This window comes from Podarcis liolepis, assembly GCF_965112155.1.
Source record: "Podarcis liolepis genome assembly, chromosome: 7".
NCBI lineage: Eukaryota > Metazoa > Chordata > Lepidosauria > Squamata > Lacertidae > Podarcis > Podarcis liolepis.
This window is the reverse complement of record NC_139561.1, coordinates 89,639,449-89,660,066: the sequence shown is the minus strand read 5'-3', so window position 1 is coordinate 89,660,066 and position 20,618 is coordinate 89,639,449. Positions and strand designations below refer to the sequence as shown.

The following is a 20,618-nucleotide window of genomic DNA, read 5'->3' as shown; positions in this document are numbered from 1 at the left end:
ATGTTTTAATGTTGTATTTTAATCTTGTTTTTAAGTTGTATCCATTCAACTTGTTTTTATTATTGCTTGATAGCTGCCCTGAGCCCGGCCTTGGCTGGGGAGGGCGGGGTATAAATAAAAGTTATTATTATTATTATTGTTGTTGTTGTTGTTGTTGTTGTTGTTGTTATTATTATTATTATTATGAAGGCCACCCTGTATAGGGAAATCTTTAATGTTTTACAATTTTTAATGTGCTGGAAGCCACTCAGAGTGGCTGGGGAAACCCAGCAGGAATGGGCAGGGTATAAATAATAAAATAAAATTATTGTTGTTGTTGTTGTTGTTGTTGTTGTTATCATTATTCCAACTAAGCCCAAGGAAGAACTTCCTTGCGGCAAGAGCTGTTTGAGAGTGGGACTGACTCCCTCGGAAGGTGGTGGTCTACCTTCACTGGAGGTTTTCCAAGCAGAGCTTGGCTGGCCATCCGTCAGGGATTCTTTTGCTGAGATTCCTGCATTGCAGGGGGTTGGACTAGATGGCCCCTGGGTGCCCCTTCCAGCCCTACAATTCTGGGCTCCACCTACTGAGCAATTGATTGCCTTTTGCCAGGAGTTATTATCATCAAATAAAGAAGCTCATCATCATCCAATAAAGAAGCTAAGCAAATTCCTGAGCAATGTCCGGTTGCCACAGGGTCAGCGCAAGATCCTCCCTCCTGGCCCACCCTGCCAGGGCAACCCACCTTTGCCGCAGAAGTGCTCCTGGTAGTAGCGGGCGCCCAGGTCGACGTGCTCAATGCTGTAGTGCTTCAGCCGCGCCACGTTGCGCTGCATCTCCTTGGGCACCTCCAGGACGGAGACGCTGGCGTTGGTACAACACGGGGCGGGGGACGCCTCTGCCAGGCAGCCCCCTGTGGCCTCGCCGCCAGGGGAGCCGAGAGAGGCGGGCGAGGCCCGCGAGAAGCTGACGTCGCGCTCGCGCTCCCCGCCCACCTCGTTGCGGAAGTGCGGGCAGCTGAGCAGGAGCCCGTTGCTGCGGCTGTCCCCGGGGTCGTGCCCCAGGTGCTCTTTGAAGTTCGGGTCCTCGGAGCCGAGGAAGGGGGCCGCCGCAGGCTCCGGGGGGCCGCAGGCCCGCGAGGCGGAGGAGACGGCCGAAGCGGCCGAGGCCCCCGTGGCGGTGTTCCTCCTTTGCGCCACGTAGGCCCGCCGCGCCACCACCTCGTTGAGGTCGAAGAGCATGCTCTGTACGTCGTAGTGCGCGAATCTCTTCTGGCACAACCAGGGCCGCCCGCCTGCGTCCTCGGGGTCCGGAGGGCCACCCTTGCCGCCTTCGGGGTCCCCCCGGCCGCTCCGCAGCTTCCGGAAGATGGAGTCCCCGCCGCCCGCATCGCCCCGGGGTCCCTTCTTGCGGGACTTCTCCTTGGGCTGCAGGGGGAACTCGTCCGCGCCCAGGAGGGAGAGTGCCTGTTGCTCGCTCCGCGCCTCGGCTTTGCTGCTGCCCCGCGCTGCACGGAAAGACCCCGCCTGCTCCTTCCGCCGCGCCGCCTTCCCACTGCGGAACTCATCCAGCATTTCGTAGAAGCTTTGCTCCGAGACGCCTTGAACGTCGATGGAGGAGGTGCTCCCGTACTCCCGGAAAATGGGCAGCTTGGCGCCAGCCCCCCGGGGCTCAAACGCCTCTTGCGGGTCGCACTCACTGAGCGTGATCTCGCTGCTGCTCCGGTTCCGCAGGGGCAGGAAGCCCCGGGCCGGGGACCGCGGCCAGCCGTCAGGGAACTCCGCATCCTTAGAGCGCCGCCGGGCCAGGCGCTGGAAGCCCCGGGACGTCCCGGCGAAGGCGGCCCCATTCTGGAAGCCGCGGGAGCCTGTGGTTGGCGTCTCCAGGTCTCTCGAAGTGCTGCTGGCAGCAGTGGCGGGATCTTTCAGCCCTTCTCTCTTTGGGGGCCAGTCGGCGATCCTGGCCCGCACGCCCATTTTGGGCATGGCCGGGGTGGCCGTTGCCGGCCGCGAGGAAACGGGCGCCTCCGCTTGCGCGGCACAGCCATTCTGGGCCCAGAACCCCGGGGAGTAATAGTCGCCGCCTTTCAATCCGGGGCCCCCCACATCGCCGCTTTCGTGAACAGGCCGGTACGATGTCATAGTCCAAGGGAAGCGAGGACTGCGACTCCCTGTTCGAAGGGGCCACTCATCCCCATCGGGGAACGCAGATGTCAGCCGTGACTGGGGGGCAAGGTGCCACGGGACGCCAGCCTGCGAGAGCCTCCCTCGGGGCTCCCTGCTGGGGGACCGGCCCCTGCGGCCATCGCACTGGCGAGCAATCCTCAAGGCGCCCCGGCATTTGCAGGAGGAGGCAGCTGGGGAGGAGGGCTGTCAGAGCTTCTTCCGGCAAACCCCAGGCTAATCCGGCGACGTTAACCGTGGGAACGTTTCACTCTGGGCCATCCCTGCAGGAGAGGAGGGAAGGAAAGAAAGAGAGGTTAGCGAGGGAGCCCCTGCTCATGTCACCGGCAGCTTCAGATTCACAGAAAGATAGAATTGTGGGGTTGGAAGGGCCCCCTAAGGGCCATCTAGCCAAACCCCATACATTGCAGGAAACGCAGGTCAAGAACCCCTGACAGGCAGCCATCCAACCTCTGTGTACAAGCCTCTGGTGAAGGAGAGTCAATCACATCATAATAATAATAATAATAATAATAATTATTATTATTATTATTATTATTATTATTTATTTATACCCCGCCCATCTGGCTGGGTTTCCCCAGCCATTCTGGGCGGCTTCTATCAAAATATTAAAATACCGTAATACATCAAACATTAAAAGCTTCCCTAAACAGGGCTGCCTTCAGATGTCTTCTAAAAGTCAGGTAGTTGTTCTTCTCTTTGACATCTGGTGGGAGGGCGTTCCACAGGATGGGTGCCACCACCGAGAAGGCCCTCTGCCTGGTTCCCTGTAACTTGGCTTCTCGCAGGGAGGGAACCGCCAGAAGGCCCTCGGTGCTGGACCTCTGTGTCCGGGTAGAACGATGGGGGTGGAGACGCTCCTTCAGGTATACTGGACCAAGGCCATTTAGGGCTTTAAAGGTCAGCAGCAACACTTTGAATTGTGCTCGGAAACACAAGGATGTCCGCCCTTCGGTCAAACAGATCCTATCCTCAGAAAGCTCTTCCTCATGTTTAGTTGGAGTCACACGCTGGCAAGCTCAAACTCCACAACCACGAGGGACCCGCAACTCCACCCCACCCCTTCACTGTTCCCAGCAGCACAGGAGAAGTCCAGACAGAGTGTGGGCGGCCGCAGCGCCAAAGGACGTTGGAGCATTTTCCTGCTCTTTGCAGTTGAGTCAGTAGATGCCATTGTCCACAGATGCCGGATGAATCCAGCAGCATCACGCCATCTCAGAAACCCTGTTGAGGCACCTGAAATACGTCCCAACCATTTCACGCACTCTCCTAAGAATGTAAGACAAGGATTTGCTGGATTGGGCCCAAGGGGGCCCATTGAGTCCAGCGCCCTGTTCTCACAGCAGCCAACCAGATGCCCCACTATCCCCGTGGATAGATAGATAGATAAAACTTTATTCGCATTAGCCAATGGCCATAGCAACAGTAAAACATTACAGTATACGCAAGAAAGGGAATTTGATATAAGAGCATAATTTAAAGTCCTGCATCAGCCGTCAGTTAGTGGCCCTTATTCTGCTTGCCCCTGCCATGAACCTAGCAACCTTTGCTGTTATCTGCTCACTTTGATCTGATAGAAGAAAGGACATTGTGGCAGTGGTTGAGCGCCCTGGGATGGTTAGGACAAGTGGGGTGATGATTTCGTTCCTCAGGTCTTTGTAGAGAGCGCAAGACAGGAGGACGTGTGCCGCTGTTACGGTGCTACCGTCTCCACATGGGCAAAGATGTTTCTTAGGCAGGATCTTTTGGAATCGACCCTCGAGTACCGCAAGATGGCAAAACATCCAGGCTTGCAAGTGTAAAAGCACGTCTGTATTCTGGGATAATAAGTTTGTGCAGATATGGGGCCAGAGAATCAAAACGGAGAGGTGGAAAATGATCGTACCAAGGGCAGAATTTCTTTATAGTGGCCAGGTTGTTCTGATGCGCGATATCTTTTAGACGTTGACCGATTAGACTGTTTGCTTTAGTAGGGCTCATAGTGAGTAGGTGTTGTGCGGCCTATCCCCGTGGATCTAGGGGCGGTTCACAACATAAAAAGCCCCCCCCCCCCGGTGAATGTGCCTGGGAGAGTTTGTGGGGCTGGCAGCATCAGGGGCTGGAGTCTCCTGCAAAGCCTTGGACCGAAACCACAAGCCCAGCCTGCACAGGAAAGCAGTAAGTTGGCACTTCACACAGAGTCGGGCTTTTGGTCCTCTAAGCTCAGGGTAGCCTACACTGGCGGACATCGATAGTCCTCCTGGGCCTCACGCAGGGAATCTTCCCCCCACCTAGAGATGCTGTCACCAAACGCCGCCCCTTCCCCATGAGCAAGAAGATAAAGGAAAGGATACATTCACGCAGTTCCTAGTTAAACTGTGGAACTCCCTGCCGCAGGAACCTGGATGGCTTTGAAAAAGGACTAGGCAAATTCACGGGGGAGGAGAGGGCTGCTACTGCTACTACTACTACTACTACTACGACAACTAATAATAATAAAAATTTTTTATTTATACCCCGCCCTTCCCGGTTCAGAAAACCGGGCTCAGGGCGGCTAACAACAAACACTTAATTGATGCAACAAAAAACAGCATAAAACATGAATAACAATAAATTCAGAATTCAAAAATCAATTTAGGGGGGGAAATCCATCCAATAAACATTAAATGATCACCAGGGCTAGCTGGCTAAATTAGTCCTATTTGGGCCGGCCAGGAGACCAGGGGAAAATTAGCTGTGGGATCCCAGAGCGGGTAATCTTCATAAAAAAGGTGAGGGGGAGGGAAGGAAGGGGAGTAAAAGATCAGGCTAAGTTCAAATTGAAAGCCAGGCAGAATAGCTCTGTCTTACAGGCCCTGCGGAAGGAAGTTAAATCCTGCAGGACCCTGGTTTCCTGGGACAGAGCATTCCACCAGGTCGGAGCCATCACTGAGAAGGCCCTGGCCTTGGAGGATAGTCTGACTTCCTTAGGGCCCGGGACCTCTAGACTATGGTTATTCATGGGGCATACCAGGAGAGGCAGTCCCGTAAATACTGCTTGCATGTTTCCCCTCAAGAGACAACTGTTCAGCCCCTGTGAGAACAGGAGCCTATGCTAGATGGGGCATTGAGCTGATGCAGCAAGATCTTCTTAGGTTCTTTAAGGGGTGTGTGGAGCTACATCCTTTGCCCATGTCCTGCCTGCAACCTTCGGGGGACATCTTTCCCGCAAAGCAAATCCTCAGCTGCACCCCTTCTGCACCCCTGCCTCACTTTCCCGCACAGACACAAGCTGCTCTTTAGAAATGTCAGGCTGGGAATGTGCAGCCCACGTTCCTCAGCCCAGCAGGTGGTGAAAGAGGCTTCTACCCAGAGGATGGTTTTCTCACCCAGGAGACACAGATCTGTACTTTCACAGCCTGCCACCAACCTGCTGGGGGGGGGGGATGGCAGGAGGCCTCACAGAGCCAAACCCCCAGCCCTGTGCTGGGGGGGGTGTGTGCTCCTCTTAATTCTATTTCCCCAGCCCCCCTCAAATGCCCCCCACCCAGGTGGTGTCTCCGGTGATGGCAGCAGCCTCCTCTTAGAGGGCAGGGCTGGCAAGGAGGCTCCCCACCCCACAAAAGCCCATTTGTCTGGCTCTGGGAACAGGGCACCGCTACCCTCCTTGACAACCTCACCATGTCTTCCTCGGCTCGGGCGCCCAGGGCCCTGCGAAGCGGAGGCAGCTTGGGTGACGTCACCTTCGCAGGTGGGGAGTTTCCTTCTGTGGCACAGGGATGCCCCGAGGCCACGTAGAGGCGGCCTTCGACCAGCTTCCCTCTCAGCCTGCTGGGGCTTGCTGGGTTCAGCGAGGGCTGAGGCAGCTCTTCTGCCACGTTGGCCCAGGCAAGCGGCATCCTAAGTAGAGCCTGCAGGATGAGGCCACATCTAGTCCAGCGGCTCTTCCAGGGGCCAAACAGTTGCCTGTGATCAGAAACATTGTTCTGCCTCTGCAGCTGTAGGCAGCAGAGTTATTATCACGGCTAGCAGACATTGATAGACTTGTTTTCCATAAATTGGTCTAGTCCTATTTTATAGCGACCTATGTCGGTGGCGGGACGCGGGTGGCGCTGTGGGTTAAACCACAGAGCCTAGGGCTTGCCAATCAGAAGGTTGGCGGTTCAAATCCCCGCGATGGGGTGAGCTCCCGTTGCTCGGTCCCTGCTCCTGCCAACCTAGCAGTTCGAAAGCACGTCAAAGTGCAAGTAGATAAATAGGTACCGCTCCAGCGGGAAGGTAAACGGTGTTTCCATGCGCTGCTCTGGTTCGCCAGAAGCGGCTTAGTCATGCTGGCCACGTGACCCGGAAGCTGTACGCTGGCTCCCTCGGCCAATAAAGCGAGATGAGAGCCGCAACCCCAGAGTCGGCCACGACTGGACCTAAAGGTCAGGGGTCCCTTTACCTTTTATGTTGGTGGCCTTATCATGGCTGGCAGCCATCAGCAGCCCTCTCCCCCATGAACTTGTCTGATCTTATTTTCAAGTTATCCAAGTTAGTGGCCATCGCTGCCTCCTGTGGCAAGGAGTTCCAGAGTCTGGCCTGCACACACACACACACACACACACACACACACACACTTTATTTAATCCGTCCTGACTCTCCCAACATTCAGCTCCGTGGGATGCCTACGGGTTCTGGCGTTATGAGAGAGGAAGAAAACCTTTCCCCTACCTGCACCATTTTATAATGTTACCCCTCTTCCTTGCCTCTTCTCTGAAGGCCAGAGAGGGTCAAATATCCACAAGGAAGGGGAAGTTCACTGCCTAAGCAGGAAGCGCCCTTGCAGTTCCAAAGAGGCTGCCTCTACTCCACAACGGCCCCTCCTGCCTCTTTGGAGAAAACCTGACCGGCTTCCAAGCTGCATATTTGTCAAGGGCGCAGTGCTCTGAGCGAACAACCCTGGGCTGCCGGAAGTTCAGGTCCCACAAGCCACTTCAGTCCAATTCAATAGCTTTATTGTTCTAGCCCAAGGCCATGACAACTTCGTAGCAATAGTATTGATGAAATAATGCAGAAGAGACATCCAGGAGACAAACCGACATCCGGGCAGGAGAGAAAGAAGATACCAGAAGCAGAAGCGAGTTTAAATTACAAATTAGACCTCCCGAGCACCAAAAAAACAGCTTACAGAGATTTTATCTAACTCATTTTTCCTGGGCTTTTTCTTGCGGTCAGTGCATGCACCACAAAGCTATTACCCTCAGAAGGAAGTGAACTGTTTCAGCAGGGTAAACCTGCTTTCCTTTGCAAGCAGAGGTTCCCGAAAGCGATCTCTTGGGTCTCCATATAAGGGGCAGGCGAACAGGTGGCAAGAGGTGTCTTCCACCTGAGGCTGACCACAAACTCAAAAGCCTGCCTGCGCGATGGACTGTGTTGCAGGGGCCAACACAAGCCGCGTGCGAACGCTCTGCACAAAGCTGGGAGCCACGAGGTCTTGCAGCCCCGTTCAAAGGAGAGCCTCCCTGCTTGAGAGACGCAGCAGGAGCCTGTAGGCCAGGGGTTCCCAGCATGGTGCGCCGCAGATGTGCTCGGGCAACAAGTCCCATCAGCCCCTGCCCGCAGGACAAGATGCTCAGGGATGATGGAAACTGAAGCATAGCGACATCTGCAGGGCAATGCCTTCATGATAAAGTTCTAATTCTGGTAGGGTAAAGCCCCCCCCCCCCCCGGCTCTATAATTATTTGATGTTTGATTCTTGGTTTCCTTCCATTCCAAATAAATCTAGCGATGTCTTTCCTCCAGCTTTTAAAGCATTTCATTCCTCCCAATATTGGAATGGTTTGGAACAGGAAAATCATTTTTGGTAGAATGTTCATTTTGACTACAGTCATACCTCGGGTTACAGACGCTTCAGGTTGCGTTTTTTGGGGGGTTGCGGACCACCGAAACCTGGAAGTACCGGAACGGTTTACTTCCGGGTTTCAGCGGTTGTGCATGCGAAGAAGCACTAAAAACATGTTCCGCTTCCTGTCGAGTCTGTCGGCTGTTGAGTCCCGAGCCCCCACGCAACACTTTGGGTGCAGTTCATGGTGGGAAAGCAGTAGCTAAGGAAACTCAATCCATCATAGTTAGAGGGTAGTGCTAATGACACCAAGGTTGCAGGTTAAATCCCATATTCCTGCCTTTCTGGGGGTTGGACTAGATGACTCATGAGGTCCCTTCCAACGATTTTAAGATTGTATGTTGTGCCACAGATGCCCATCAGGGGAACCTCCGGGGCAAGCAGCCACTCAAGACACCCACACCCACGCCGGGGCTCGCCCTACGAAGCCTTCGCAGGACCCTCTTCTGGGGACAAGGGAAACGGCTTGCTAGGAGACCAGCGGCACCCTGGGAAACAGCTTTAACCGAATCGACCCTGGCGGGAGGGAGAGAGGGAGGCGGGCAGCCGAGATAATTCAAGGCGACAACCTTCATGCAGAATCATCCCCGGCTGCTGATCCGTTTGCGGCCGCCCCACAAAGAAAATTGCAGTGTCTGATTTCATTTGGGGGAATCGCGGGAGTTGTCAACCCCAAAGCCTCCTCAGGCACGGCAGGAAAGCACATCTGCTCTCTCCCCCCCCCCCAAAAAAAAATACAGCAACGGGAGGATTCCTCCTCAGCCTGCCTCTGCCGGGAGGGAACAAGCAGCCCAGCTCCAGGCCTCGCTCTGTGGCCTGCATGCCTCATTTTGCACCTGGCCAACTGCCACCTGCGACCAGGTGAAGATGCTCAGCTCCCAGGTTGTCCCCTGACGTCTCCACCATCTGGAGGTGCATCCTGGGAATCCTTGGACCTGGACTGTTTTCTCACACTCAGACCACATCCTGTGGAATTCTATCTGTTGGATTTTATCTGAATTTCCGGGGCCCAAAGTCGTATTGAAAAATACAACTTTCAAGCCGTCTGTCCCCAAAATGGCAACTAGGTGCTCCATTTTGGCGAAGGTAACCCTGGTACGACAAGGCTGTATATTGTCTCCCTGCTTATTTAACTTATATGCAGAATTCATCATGCGAAAGGCTGGGCTGGATGAATCCCTAGCCAGAATTAAGATTGTTGGAAGAATTATCAACAACCTCAGATATGCAGATGACACAACAATGAAGGCAGAAAGTGAGGAGGAATTAAAGAACCTTTTAATGAGGGTGAAAGAGGAGAGCGCAAAATATGGTCTGAAGCTCAACATCAAAAAAACCAAGATCATGGCCACTGGGCCCATCACCTCCTGGCAAATAGAAGGGGAAGAAATGGAGGCAGTGAGAGATTTTACTTTCTTGGGCTCCATGATCACTACAGATGGTGACAGCAGTCACAAAATTAAAAGACGCCTGCTTCTTGGGAGAAAAGCAATGACAAACCTAGACAGCATCTTAAAAAGCAGAGACATCACCTTGCCAACAAAGGCCTGTATAGTTAAAGCTATGGTTTTCCCAGTAGTGATATATGGAAGTGAGAGCTGAACCATAAAAAAGGCTGATTGCCAAAGAATGGATGCTTTTGAATTATGGTGCTGGAGGAGACTCTTGAGAGTCCCATGGACTGCAAGAAGATCCAACCTCTCCATTCTGAAGGAAATCAGCCCTGAGTGCTCACTGGAAGGACAGATCCTGAAGCTGAGGCTCCAAGACTTTGGCCACCTCATGAGAAGAGAAGACTCCCTGGAAAAGACCCTGATGTTGGGAAAGATGGAGGGCACAAGGAGAAGGGGATGATAGAGGACGAGATGGTGGGACAGTGTTCTCGAAGCTACCAGCATGAGTTTGACCAAACTGCGGGAGGCAGCGGAAGACAGGAGTGCCTGGCGTGCTCTGGTCCAGGGGGTCACGAAGAGTCGGACATGACTAAACGACTAAACAACAACAACCCTGGTTCGGTGGACAGTAACCATTTGGTGTCGTACATCCAAGCTTCTAGCACTGCTTTCCCCCCCATCCCTGAAATCCATCTGCCTTAGACAGCTTCTGCTGCATGCTGAAGACATGCCTCCAGACCCCTCTGACCACAGACAGCGAAGGCTTTTCCTTTTTTAGGGTTAGTCGATTATGTGCTGCTTCTGCCCAGAAGCACTTTACCTGCTTTTACAGTTGCATGCAAATGGTTCTGCTTCTTTAATTTGCTTATAATTACACGGCCACAATGCCGTCACCCGCGCTGGGACCTTCCAGAGAAGGGCGGGTAAGAAACCCTGCAAATAATAAAGCATTCAGCAAGAGTCATGCCGGGACGAAACGGTTGTTGTGGAGACCTTCTTAGCTTTGCATAGCAATGCCGCAAGGCCACGCCTCTTGCATTCCAGATTTTGGGCCAGGGCTTGCATTTTCCCCTACAGTTATATGCATCCAAATGCGCATGGGGTGGAGGTGGGGAGAAGAGACATGAGATGACAAAGCGTTGTGCCCCCACGACAAATCTGCCAGTCTTCTCAAGGTGCCACGACAAGACGGTTTGATGATCTCAAAAAGTTACCTGCTTCACAGGCCCAGGCCTAACTCCTTTGGCCGGCCAGTCGCTGGGAGCTCAGCCAGCTTTGAGGACATTCAATCACAGTCGCTTCTGGTCTCTGACATGCGTTAAGGAGTGGAAGAGCGCATGTCAGCACACCAACAAGGTGGCATTAGCAATTCAAATGCTGGCAACCACCACGTAGCTTAGGGCTGACTCATAGTACTGTCTGAGCTCTGCTTAAAAACCTCCACCAAAGGCACCTTTTGCTAGCCAGGCCACCTGTGCTAGTTGCCCTCCTCAGATTAAAGGCACGCCGCAAGAAACATGGGGCTCTTGGGATCACCTTTCTCTTTTGGCATGGCTTTGGAGAACGCACACAACAAGGTCCATTGGAAGCACACCCCAGGAGGAAATAACAATAACAATAATTTATTATTTCCCCAGTGGTTTCCCCAGCCACTCTGGGTGGCTTCCAACAAAATATTAAGAATACAGTGGTACCTCAGATTAAGTACTTAATTCATTCTGGAGGTCCGTACTTAACCTGAAACTGTTCTTAACCTGAAGCACCACTTTAGCTAATGGGGCCTCCTGCTGCTGCCGCGCGGTTTCTGTTCCCATCCTGAAGCAAAGTTCTTAACCCGAGGTAATATTTCTGGGTTAGCGGAGTCTGTAACCTGAAGCGTATGCAACCTGAAGCGTATGTAACCCAAGGTACCACTGTACAATAAAACATCAGACATTAAAAACTTCCCTAAACAGGGCTGCCTTCCTTAACCCCCCCAAACCTGGAGACCTGCCCAAGAAAAAACAGGGTGGTGGGCTTATCCAAAGGCCTTGGGCAAGGAGAAGAGGGAAGAGGGGCTGCAAAGCTGGCCATGGAGGACTCGGGCAAGGATGGATCGCCTACTGAAAATGCTCGCCAGGGTCAATTTTTCTGGCAGAACGAAAGGAGGGAGGGAGCATCCATTTAAGCAATTCTTCAAACAATGAGCCTCGCAGGGAAAGGCAGAGATCAGGTGCCCCCCTCCCTCCCCAGCCACGGAGTCAGATGGCCAAGCAGCAGCAGCAGCAGCAGCAGCAGCAGCAGCAGCAGCAATGCCTGGAACCAGAACACGGAAATATGCAAGCTTTCTCCACAGGCAATTAAAACAGGCTGAATTAATCAGGAAAGTGTAGGAAATGGCTCTGTCTTTCAGAGAGGGACTCACAGGCAGGCCAGGCCTCAGAGGGGAAGGAGGTGGGACTCAAGGAATGGACAAATATACAATGGCCTCTCCAAGTCAAAAGTTCACAGCCCAGAAGCCAAAGGTCCTAAACTGGGTGAGCATTTGGGCTTCATTAGCCCAAAGGCAGCGGCTGCCCCCTTGCAAGCCGGACACAGCCGGACAACCTGGGGACTTGAAGGTATACAGTGGTACCTCAGGTTATAGACGCTTCAGGTTACAGATGCTTCAGGTTACAGACTCCACTAACCCAGAAATAGTACCTCGGGTTAAGAACTTTGCTTCAGGATGAGAACAGAAATTGTGCCGCAGCAGCGGGAGGCCCCATTAGCTAAAGTGGTGCTTCAGGTTAAGAACAGTTTCAGGTTAAGAACGGACCTCCGGAACAAATTAAGTACTTGACACGAGGTACCACTGTATCTGGAATTTTCTGATCTGATCGTGATCTGTGCAGGAGGCACGTGCGCAACCTGCAGCAGCACGTCTGCACACGCGCAGGTTGCAATTTGGCACTTCTGCGCATGTGCAAAGCGTGCTTTAGCGTTTCTGCGCATGTGCGAGCCCCAAAACCTGGAAGTAACCCATTCCGGTACTTCCAGGTTCGGCGCAGTGCGCAATCCGAAAACGCGCAACCTGAAGCGTCTGTAACCCGAGGTATGGCTGTACAGGCATGCATTGCAATACATCGGACGTGCTGTTCTTTCACAAGCACCATGAGACGAGGGCTTTCAAAGGCTTCCCCTGCAGCAAGGAGAGTTTCCCGGATTTCTTAAAGAAATCAGCGAAATGGCAGGTCTTCTGGCTTGCTGGAACAGTTTGCAAAACAACAACAACAGCCCAATTCCACAGCCACTGCAGTTTGCTTGCACCTCGCTATGTTGAGATGAAGATGATTTATTACCCTTCACCCAAGGGTCCCCAGAAGGGGTCGCAAAGATTTAAAACAAAACATTAATTGCTTTAAAAAAAACCAAACCAAACTTTGCAATTGCAAAAAACCCCCCAAAACCCCACAGTAACACCTAATAAGAAGCGACAAAAGCTCATACCATTGCTTATATTAGATTTAGATTTCCAATCTTTCTGTGTTAGAAGCCTTCGAGTTGGTTTTCTCAAAGGAGATTACTTTCCCCTGCCACCCACACAAGTATGCTGCATTTAGGCTCACAAATGCAACTTGCTTGCAAACCTGCATTTTATTCCTCATTGCAGGGGGTCAGGCTAGATGGCCCCAGGGGTCCCTTCTGACACTTGTGAGTCTACCTTCAAGGTAAGAAGCAACGAATAAAGCAGCGATGGCCACCAACCTGGCTGGCTATAAAAGATGATGAGAAGATGGGACCCTGGCACCCATCTGATTCTAGGAGCCACCCCTGTCCCAGGAGACTGTTAGCCAGAACTATGTTAATAATAATAATAATAATATATTTATACCCCACCCATCTGACTGAGCTTCCCCAGCCACTCTGGGCAGCTCCCAATCGAGTGTTAAAAACAATACAGCATTAAATATTAAAAACTTCCCTGAACAGGGCTGCCTTCAGATGTCTTTTAAAAATGGGATAGCTGCTTATTTCCTTGACATCTAAACGGAGAGCATTCCACAGGGCGGGCGCCACTACCGAGAAGGCCCTGCCTGGTTCCCTGTAACCTCACTTCTCGCAATGACTTCAGTGTCCGGGCAGAACGATGGGGGCGGAGACGCTCCGTCAGGTATACTGGGCCTTTGAGGCCGTTTAGGGCTTTAAAGGTCAGCACCAACTCTTTGAATTCTGCTCGGAAACGGACTGGGAGCCAATGTAGGTCTCTCAAGACTGGTGATATGTGGTCTCGGCGGCTGCCTCTAGTGGAGGTGGAGGGGGCCATGGTGGGTGGGGGTTGGGTCAGGAGGCGATATTTCTACTTTGCGGGTGGGTGGCTTTTTGTGTCAGCGTCGTTTATGCAGGTTCTCTTTGCTGTTCACTTGTGCTCCTTTGGTGGTGGTTCTGAAGCCCCTTTAGGGTTGAAGCCGGACTGAGGATCACCCGGCTGTGCTCAGGTGTGGCCACAGCTGCCCTCACCTGGACCAGAGAGGCAGCGGCTGTTGCAGGTGCCTGGATTTCTGCCCTGGGTGCAAAGCTCCTTCCCTTTCCAGCTGGGCTGGGAGGGCTAGTTTGGCGCCTTACGAGTGCCAGAAGTAGAGCAGCGTGTCCTCACAAGTCAACGGACTCTCTCAGATATTGGTGGGCTCTTCCTCCTTGCAGGGTTTTAAACTGCGGTGGCGGCATCACCCAGTTGGTTAGAGCGTGGTGCTGAGAATGCCAAGGTTGAGAATTCGAACCCCATCTGGGGCAGCTGTGTTGTCCTGCTTTTCAGCGGGTTGGACTAGATGATCCTTGGGGTCCCCTCTAATGATTCTGCGATTTAAAGGAGCACAAAGCTTCTTCATGCTGTTGAGCTGCTGAGTTTGAGGGTGGGAGGTGTGTGTGTGTGTGTGTGTGTGTGTGTTGGGGGTTTGGAGCCGGAAAGCCAAACCGTAATTTCCTTTGCAGCATTTTAAAGCAACAGCCAAAGGAGGACTGCATCTGTCATTGTGCGTAGCAGATGAACTCCGGGAAATGGAAGTCTCCCCTGTGGGCAAGGCGGCAGATGGGGGACAGTTTGGGTCTTAAGTGGCTGGCAATTAAACAGTTAATTACTCACACACACACCCAAACCTTGGGAAGGAGCAATTAACCATTTTCCTGCAGGCTGCTTGAGATCAAAATTGTCCTCCATCTGCTTTCTTGCCCACAGGAGAGATTCCCTTGGGTGAGGAATCGGAGGGTGTGCCTGGCAGAAAGGGTTAAGCATGCTCTCCCAAATGCTGCCCCTCTGAGAAACTTCACATACACACACACTCCTTGCAACAAGTGTGTGCAGATAAATGATCACCAGACTACACTGGAGGGTTGTTGTATTCTGTTCTCCCTCTCTCTGCCACTGCCTTCTTCCAGCCTGTAACATGGAATATATTTTCATTTCCAACGGCAGGTCACTCTTAAAAAAACAACAGCTTTATTTTTAAAAATTAAATAGCCCATTCAATGTAAAATGACCCAAAGCATGAATTTAGAATCATAGAGTTGGAAGGGACCGTGACTGCCATCTAGTCGAACCTCATGCCATACAGGAATACGCACTGGCCAAGGCAACATGGCCAAGACACTGAGGTCCAGCTCAGAGGGCTTTCTGGCAGTTCCCTCATTGTGAGAAGTGAGGTGAAATGAGAGTATCTGAAGAGCTGCCCCATAGAAGATGAGCAAGCTTGAGACCCAAACAAGCAGATTCAAATTGCAAGGAAGAAGGACCAGATGCGCAGCCTGGGAGTCATTCTGGACTCACAGCTGTCCATGGAGGCGCAGGTCCATTCTGTGTCCCGGGCAGCTGTCTACCAGCTCCACCTGGTACGCAGGATGAGACCCTACCTGCCCGCGGACTGTCTCGCCAGGGTGGTGCATGCTCTAGTTATCTCCTGCTTGGACTACTGCAATGCACTCTACATGGGGCTACCTTTGAAGGTGACCCGGAAACTGCAATTAATCCAGAATGCGGCAGCTAGAATGGTGACTGGGAATGGCCGCCGGGACCACATAACACCAGTCCTGAGAGATCTGCATTGGCTCCCAGTATGTTTCCGAGCACAATTCAAAGTGTTGGTGTTGACCTTTAAAGCCCTAAACGACCTCGGTCCTGTATACTTGAAGGAGTGTCTCCACCCCCATCGTTCAGCCCGGACACTGAGATCCAGCTCCGAGGGCCTTCTGGCGGTTCCCTCCCTGCGAGAAGCAAAGCTACAGGGAACCAGGCAGAGGGCCTTCTTGGTGGTGGCGCCCGCCCTGCGGAATGCCCTCCCGCCAGATGTCAAAGAGATAAACAACTACCTGACATTTAGAAGACATCTGAAGGCAGCCCTGTTCAGGGAAGTTTTAAATGTGTGACATTTTAATGTATTTTTAATCTTTGTTGGAAGCAGCCCAGAGTGGCTGGGGAAACCCAGGCAGATGGGTAGGGTACAAATAATAAATTTATTATTATTATTATTATTAGTAGTAGTAGTAGTAGTAGTAGTAGTAGTAGTATTCCCCCCTTTTTTCTTCCTAATGTAACCCTAACGTCTCAACAAATGAAACTGACCTAAGGAAAATGTAACTTGGAAAAAAGAGACATTGTGCAGACCTTTGTAAACCAAGAAAACTTTAATAAAATATTTTTAAAAGAAGAAACGACTTTGCACCCGGGGCTTGCAAGCCAGGGCCACTCCTGACCTCAGCCACGGAAAAGGAACCGGCCAAACCACTAACGCACATCTGCTGCCCTGCAACCACGGAAGTCCTCTGTTACCATAGAAACCTGGAGCGGCCCAGCCAGACGGTTCAAAGTCCTGGCCTCCGAGGCTCTGATCCGATCGATTCCTCTTGCAACCTGCCTGTAACCGAACAGTGATTTATGGCCGGGCTCTGGAGGGCTGTGCAGGTCAGCGCTCAGCCGTGGTTCGTGCCACGAGAACGCCACCCCTGCGGTGGCCAAACCCCTTGAGGCTTCTTTTCCAGCTGCCTTCCAGGTCGCTTAACTCCCACCCATAGCTGTCAACTTTTCCCTTTTCTTGTGAGGAATCCTATTCGGAAAAAGGGAATTTCCCTTAAAAAGAGGGATCGTTGACAGCTATGCTGCCACAGTCAGCTTTATAAATGACGCAGCCTGGTAACTCCTGGCAAAAGGCAATCAATTGCTCAGTAGGTGGAGCACAGAATTGTAGGGCTGGAAGGGGCACCCTGAGACCAGAGCAGGGGTCAGCAAACTTTTTCAGCAGGGGGCCGGTCCACTGCCCCTCAGACCTTGTGGGGGGCCGGACTATTTTTTTTTGGGGGGGGGATGAACGAATTCCTATGCCCCACAAATAACTCAGAGATGCATTTTAAATAAAAGCACACATTCTACTCATGTAAAAACACCAGGAAGTCCCCACAAATAACCCAGAGATGCTTTTTTTTTAAAAAAGACACATTCTAAGAAATATGTAAAATAACTAAGCAAGTATTAGAAACCACCCCAGAATTGGGCCTACTAAACATCTTCCAAGACAATAATGCCCATTTACACCACAATGAACTCATAACCCACCTACTTTCAGCAGCCAGAAACACCATAACCAGACACTGGAGAGACCTGTCAGGAGTAAGCATGGACCAATGGTGCCAAATAGTATGGGAAACAGCCCTACTAGAAAAATTAACTAATAAACTGAAACTGACACGGGGACAAACAGAAGAAGACGCCTTCACCCCGGTATGGCTCCCCTTTATCACATACACAGCCCAACAAGACAATGACAAAAATCCACCAACGGCATACAAATCAATATGGCTAACCTGATCCAAAACACCCACCCACCCCACTCACACATGAAAACAAAGACCACCACGGCCAACCACAAATGAACAACCACACCCCAGGCCAACCCCAACCTCTCTCACCACCAAAGGAACACAAGCGAACAGCACAGAACCTGCACAAGCAACGCTGACACCAAATCCTACATACATTTAGCAAAATAGAAACATCGCCACCCGACCCCACCCCCACCCATCTTCCCCCCCTCTCCCCCTTTTCTTCCGAATGTCTCAACAAATGAAACTGATTTGTAAAAATGTTACATGGAAAAAATCCGAGAGACATTACACATACTTCTGTAAATCAAGAAAATCTTTAATAAAAATACAATAAAAAAGACACATTCTACTCATGTAAGAACACACTGGTTCCCGGACCGTCCGCGGGCCGGATTTAGAAGGCGATTGGGCCGGATCCAGCTCCCGGGCCTTAGGTTGCCTACCCATGGACCAGAAGGAGGTAGGCGCCTGCCTTGCGCACAGCAGCCACAGGTGCTCCTCCGTGCTGGCAGAGGGGCAGAGGGAGGGGGTCAAGAGCCTTACAGGCCAGGAAGAGCGGTGGGAGTCATCCCCTGCAGCAGCAGGAGCTGAGCCCCGGCTGAGCTCCCTCAGCCAAGCCAACCTCCCTTGCAGGATGTATCCCCTGCGGCGGCAGCAGCAGCAGCTTAGGGGAGAGCAGACAGAGAAACCCGTCTGCAGACAGCCCAAATCCCCTCTTCCTCCAAGTCAATCCCCAAGCCAGACTCCTTAAGCAAAAGCCCCCCAACCCTTGAAAACAAAATAGCCATTTTTTGCAAAGCACACAAGCCGAACAGGCTCTCCCGACTTCTGGGGGTGTGGGCGTCATTGTCATGCCCAGAAACATCTGCCCTGGCCCACCCATGCTCTCACAGTGGAGGTCGCCCAGTAAAGGAGGACCTTGATGATATTATTATTATTATTATTATTATTATTATTATTATTATTATAGCTTTGGAAGAAGCAGTCTGGGCCACAGATGACTCCTTGAGGTTTTTCAAGGAGCAGGTCGACACTAGCCTGTCTCAGGGCACAGGACCGGGTCTCCAGTGTTAAAAACACAGATATATAAGCTAGTCGCCAAATGGCACCTTAAATCTAGTTTGCGGTGGCCACAGCGGAGTGCCTGTTCGCCAGGGGGCTGGACTGGATGACCCTCGGGGTCCCTTCCAGTGTTACAATCCTATGATGTCAACTGCTTGGCTGCAGCCTGCTCTTACAGCAATTCCCTTGTGCCAGTGTTCAAGAAGAAAAAACACACACCCTGGAAATGGAATTAACTGTGGACTAAGGCGGAGGTTTTCAAAGTGTGGTCGCCAACATGGCTCCCAGAAATCTCCACGTAGTCACAGCTGGACCAAAATGTGCCTGGGGGAATTTCAAACACTGCTGGCCTCGAGATCCCACAGGTCTTCCTTCCTTCCAAATGCTTGCACCGAGTCCCAGAATTCCTCAGGGTTTCTCCCCAAGGGCCAATGTAGTCCTGACACTGCGAGATGAGTGTGTGCAAGACGCCAGCCCTTTGGAGCAGCCCTGCGGCGAAAACCTTGCTTGGGAGCCTGGTAAAAAGCAGCGGCTGAATGGGGCACATGGCAGGCCCTCCTGCCTTTGGAAGGGGAATAATAATAATAATAATTTATTACCACTGTGGTGTAGTGGTTAAGAGCGGTAGTCTCGTAATCTGGGGAACCGGGTTCGCGTCTCCGCTCCTCCACCTGCAGCTGCTGGGTGACCTTGGGCCAGTCACACTTCTCTGAAGTCTCTCAGCCCCACTCACCTTACAGTGTTTGTTGTGGGGGAGGAAGGGAAAGGAGAATGTTAGCTGCTTTGAGACTCCTTAAAGGGAGTGAAAGGCAGTATATCAAATCCAAACTCTTCTTCTTCTTCTTCTTCACTCTAGGCAGCTTCCAACAGAATATTAAAATACAATAATCTATTAAACATTAAAAGCTTTCCTAAAGAGGGCTGCCTTCAGATATCGTCTAAAAGTCTGGTAGTTGTTTATCTCTTTGACATCTGGTGGGAGGGCGTTCCACAGGGCGGGTGCCACTACCGAGAAGGCCTTCTGGTTCCCTGTAACTTGGCTTCTCGCAGTGAGGGAACTGCCAGAAGGCCCTCGGTGCTGGACCTCAGTGTCCGGGTAGAAACACTCCTTCAGATATACTGGACCAAGGCCGTTTAGGGCTTTAAAGGTCAGCACCAACACTTTGAATTGTACTCAGAAATGTACTGGGAGCCAGTGTTGGTCTTTCAAGACGGGTGTTATGTGGTCTCAGCGGCCGCTCCCAGTCACCAGTCTAGCTGCCGCATTCTGGATTACAGTGGTACCTCGGGTTACATACGCTTCAGGTTACACACTCAGCTAACCCAGAAACAGTGCTTAAAGTTAAGAACTTTGCTTCAGGATAAGAACAGAAATTTTGCTCTGGCAGTGCGGCGGCAGCAGGAGGCCCCATTAGCTAAAGTGGTGTTTCAGGTTAAGAACAGTTTCAGGTTAAGAACAGACCTCTGGAACGAATTAAGTACTTAACCCGAGGTACCACTGTAGTTGTAGTTTCCGGGTCACCTTCAAAGGTAACCCCACATAGAGCGCATTGCAGTAGTCAGGTGGGGTCTCATCCTGCGTACCAGATGGAGCTGGTAGACAGCTGCCCTGGACACAGAATTGACCTGCGCCTCCATGGACAGCTGTGAGTCCAGAATGACTTCCATGCTGCTCACCTGGTCCTTCAGGGGCACAGTTACCCCATTCAGGACCAGGGAGTCCCCCACACCTGCCCGCCTCCTGTCCCCCCAAAGCAGTACTTCTGTCTTGTCAGGCCAAATCTTGGGAGACCAGGTGCTCTGTTTCAGGCTCCAGCTGTGTCTACAAGGGCAGCCCCGTGGTCCCTGAGGAAAGCGTTCCTGGGTTGTGGAGCTTGGCTGCCACAGAGAGAACAGCTTGTTTGCTTGGTGACTCAGTGAGCAAGGGAGGAGGAGAGCAGGCGGGCGAGCGAAGGCACACAGCCCTTTGCCAAAGCATCACTGTACGCTTGCTAAGCCGCAAAGCCACAGTTGCACACCTACAGAGCCAGGAAGCTCTGCCCGCCTTGACTCTGGCCGAAAAAGCCTTTCTGTGCTGTTAGCTTCTTTGCTCCGCCTGTTCCTCAGCAGGGTGTGAGAAAATGCAACCTTCAGAGGCCATTCCTCTCTCCAGGAGGACGGAAGAAGCAAGGCTCATCATGGGACCCTCTCGACCAACACCCCCCAGAAACAAGCCCTATGCTGGGATACCCCTGCTGCGTCCAACAGGGATGTCCATCCACCGAAAGGCAAAGGTAAAGGACCCCTGACATTTAAATCCAGTCGTGAACGACGCTGGGGTTGCGGTG

The 20,618-nt window shown here is 52.1% G+C and overlaps 2 protein-coding genes across 3 annotated transcripts in view; one reads left to right on the top strand and one right to left on the bottom strand.

Moving 5' to 3' along the window:
- Positions 1-20,618, top strand: part of WDR87 (WD repeat domain 87) — a 175,658-nt gene that overhangs the window by 82,797 nt on the left and 72,243 nt on the right. The window lies entirely within an intron of this gene.
- Positions 1-20,618, bottom strand: part of SIPA1L3 (signal induced proliferation associated 1 like 3) — a 108,341-nt gene that overhangs the window by 53,392 nt on the left and 34,331 nt on the right. For both annotated transcript variants that reach the window (XM_083516103.1, XM_083516104.1), the window contains exon 2: positions 725-2,425. In XM_083516103.1, the coding sequence (XP_083372229.1) occupies positions 725-2,120 (1,396 nt within the window). In that variant the 5' untranslated portion in view covers positions 2,121-2,425. The remainder of the gene's footprint in view (positions 1-724; positions 2,426-20,618) is intronic.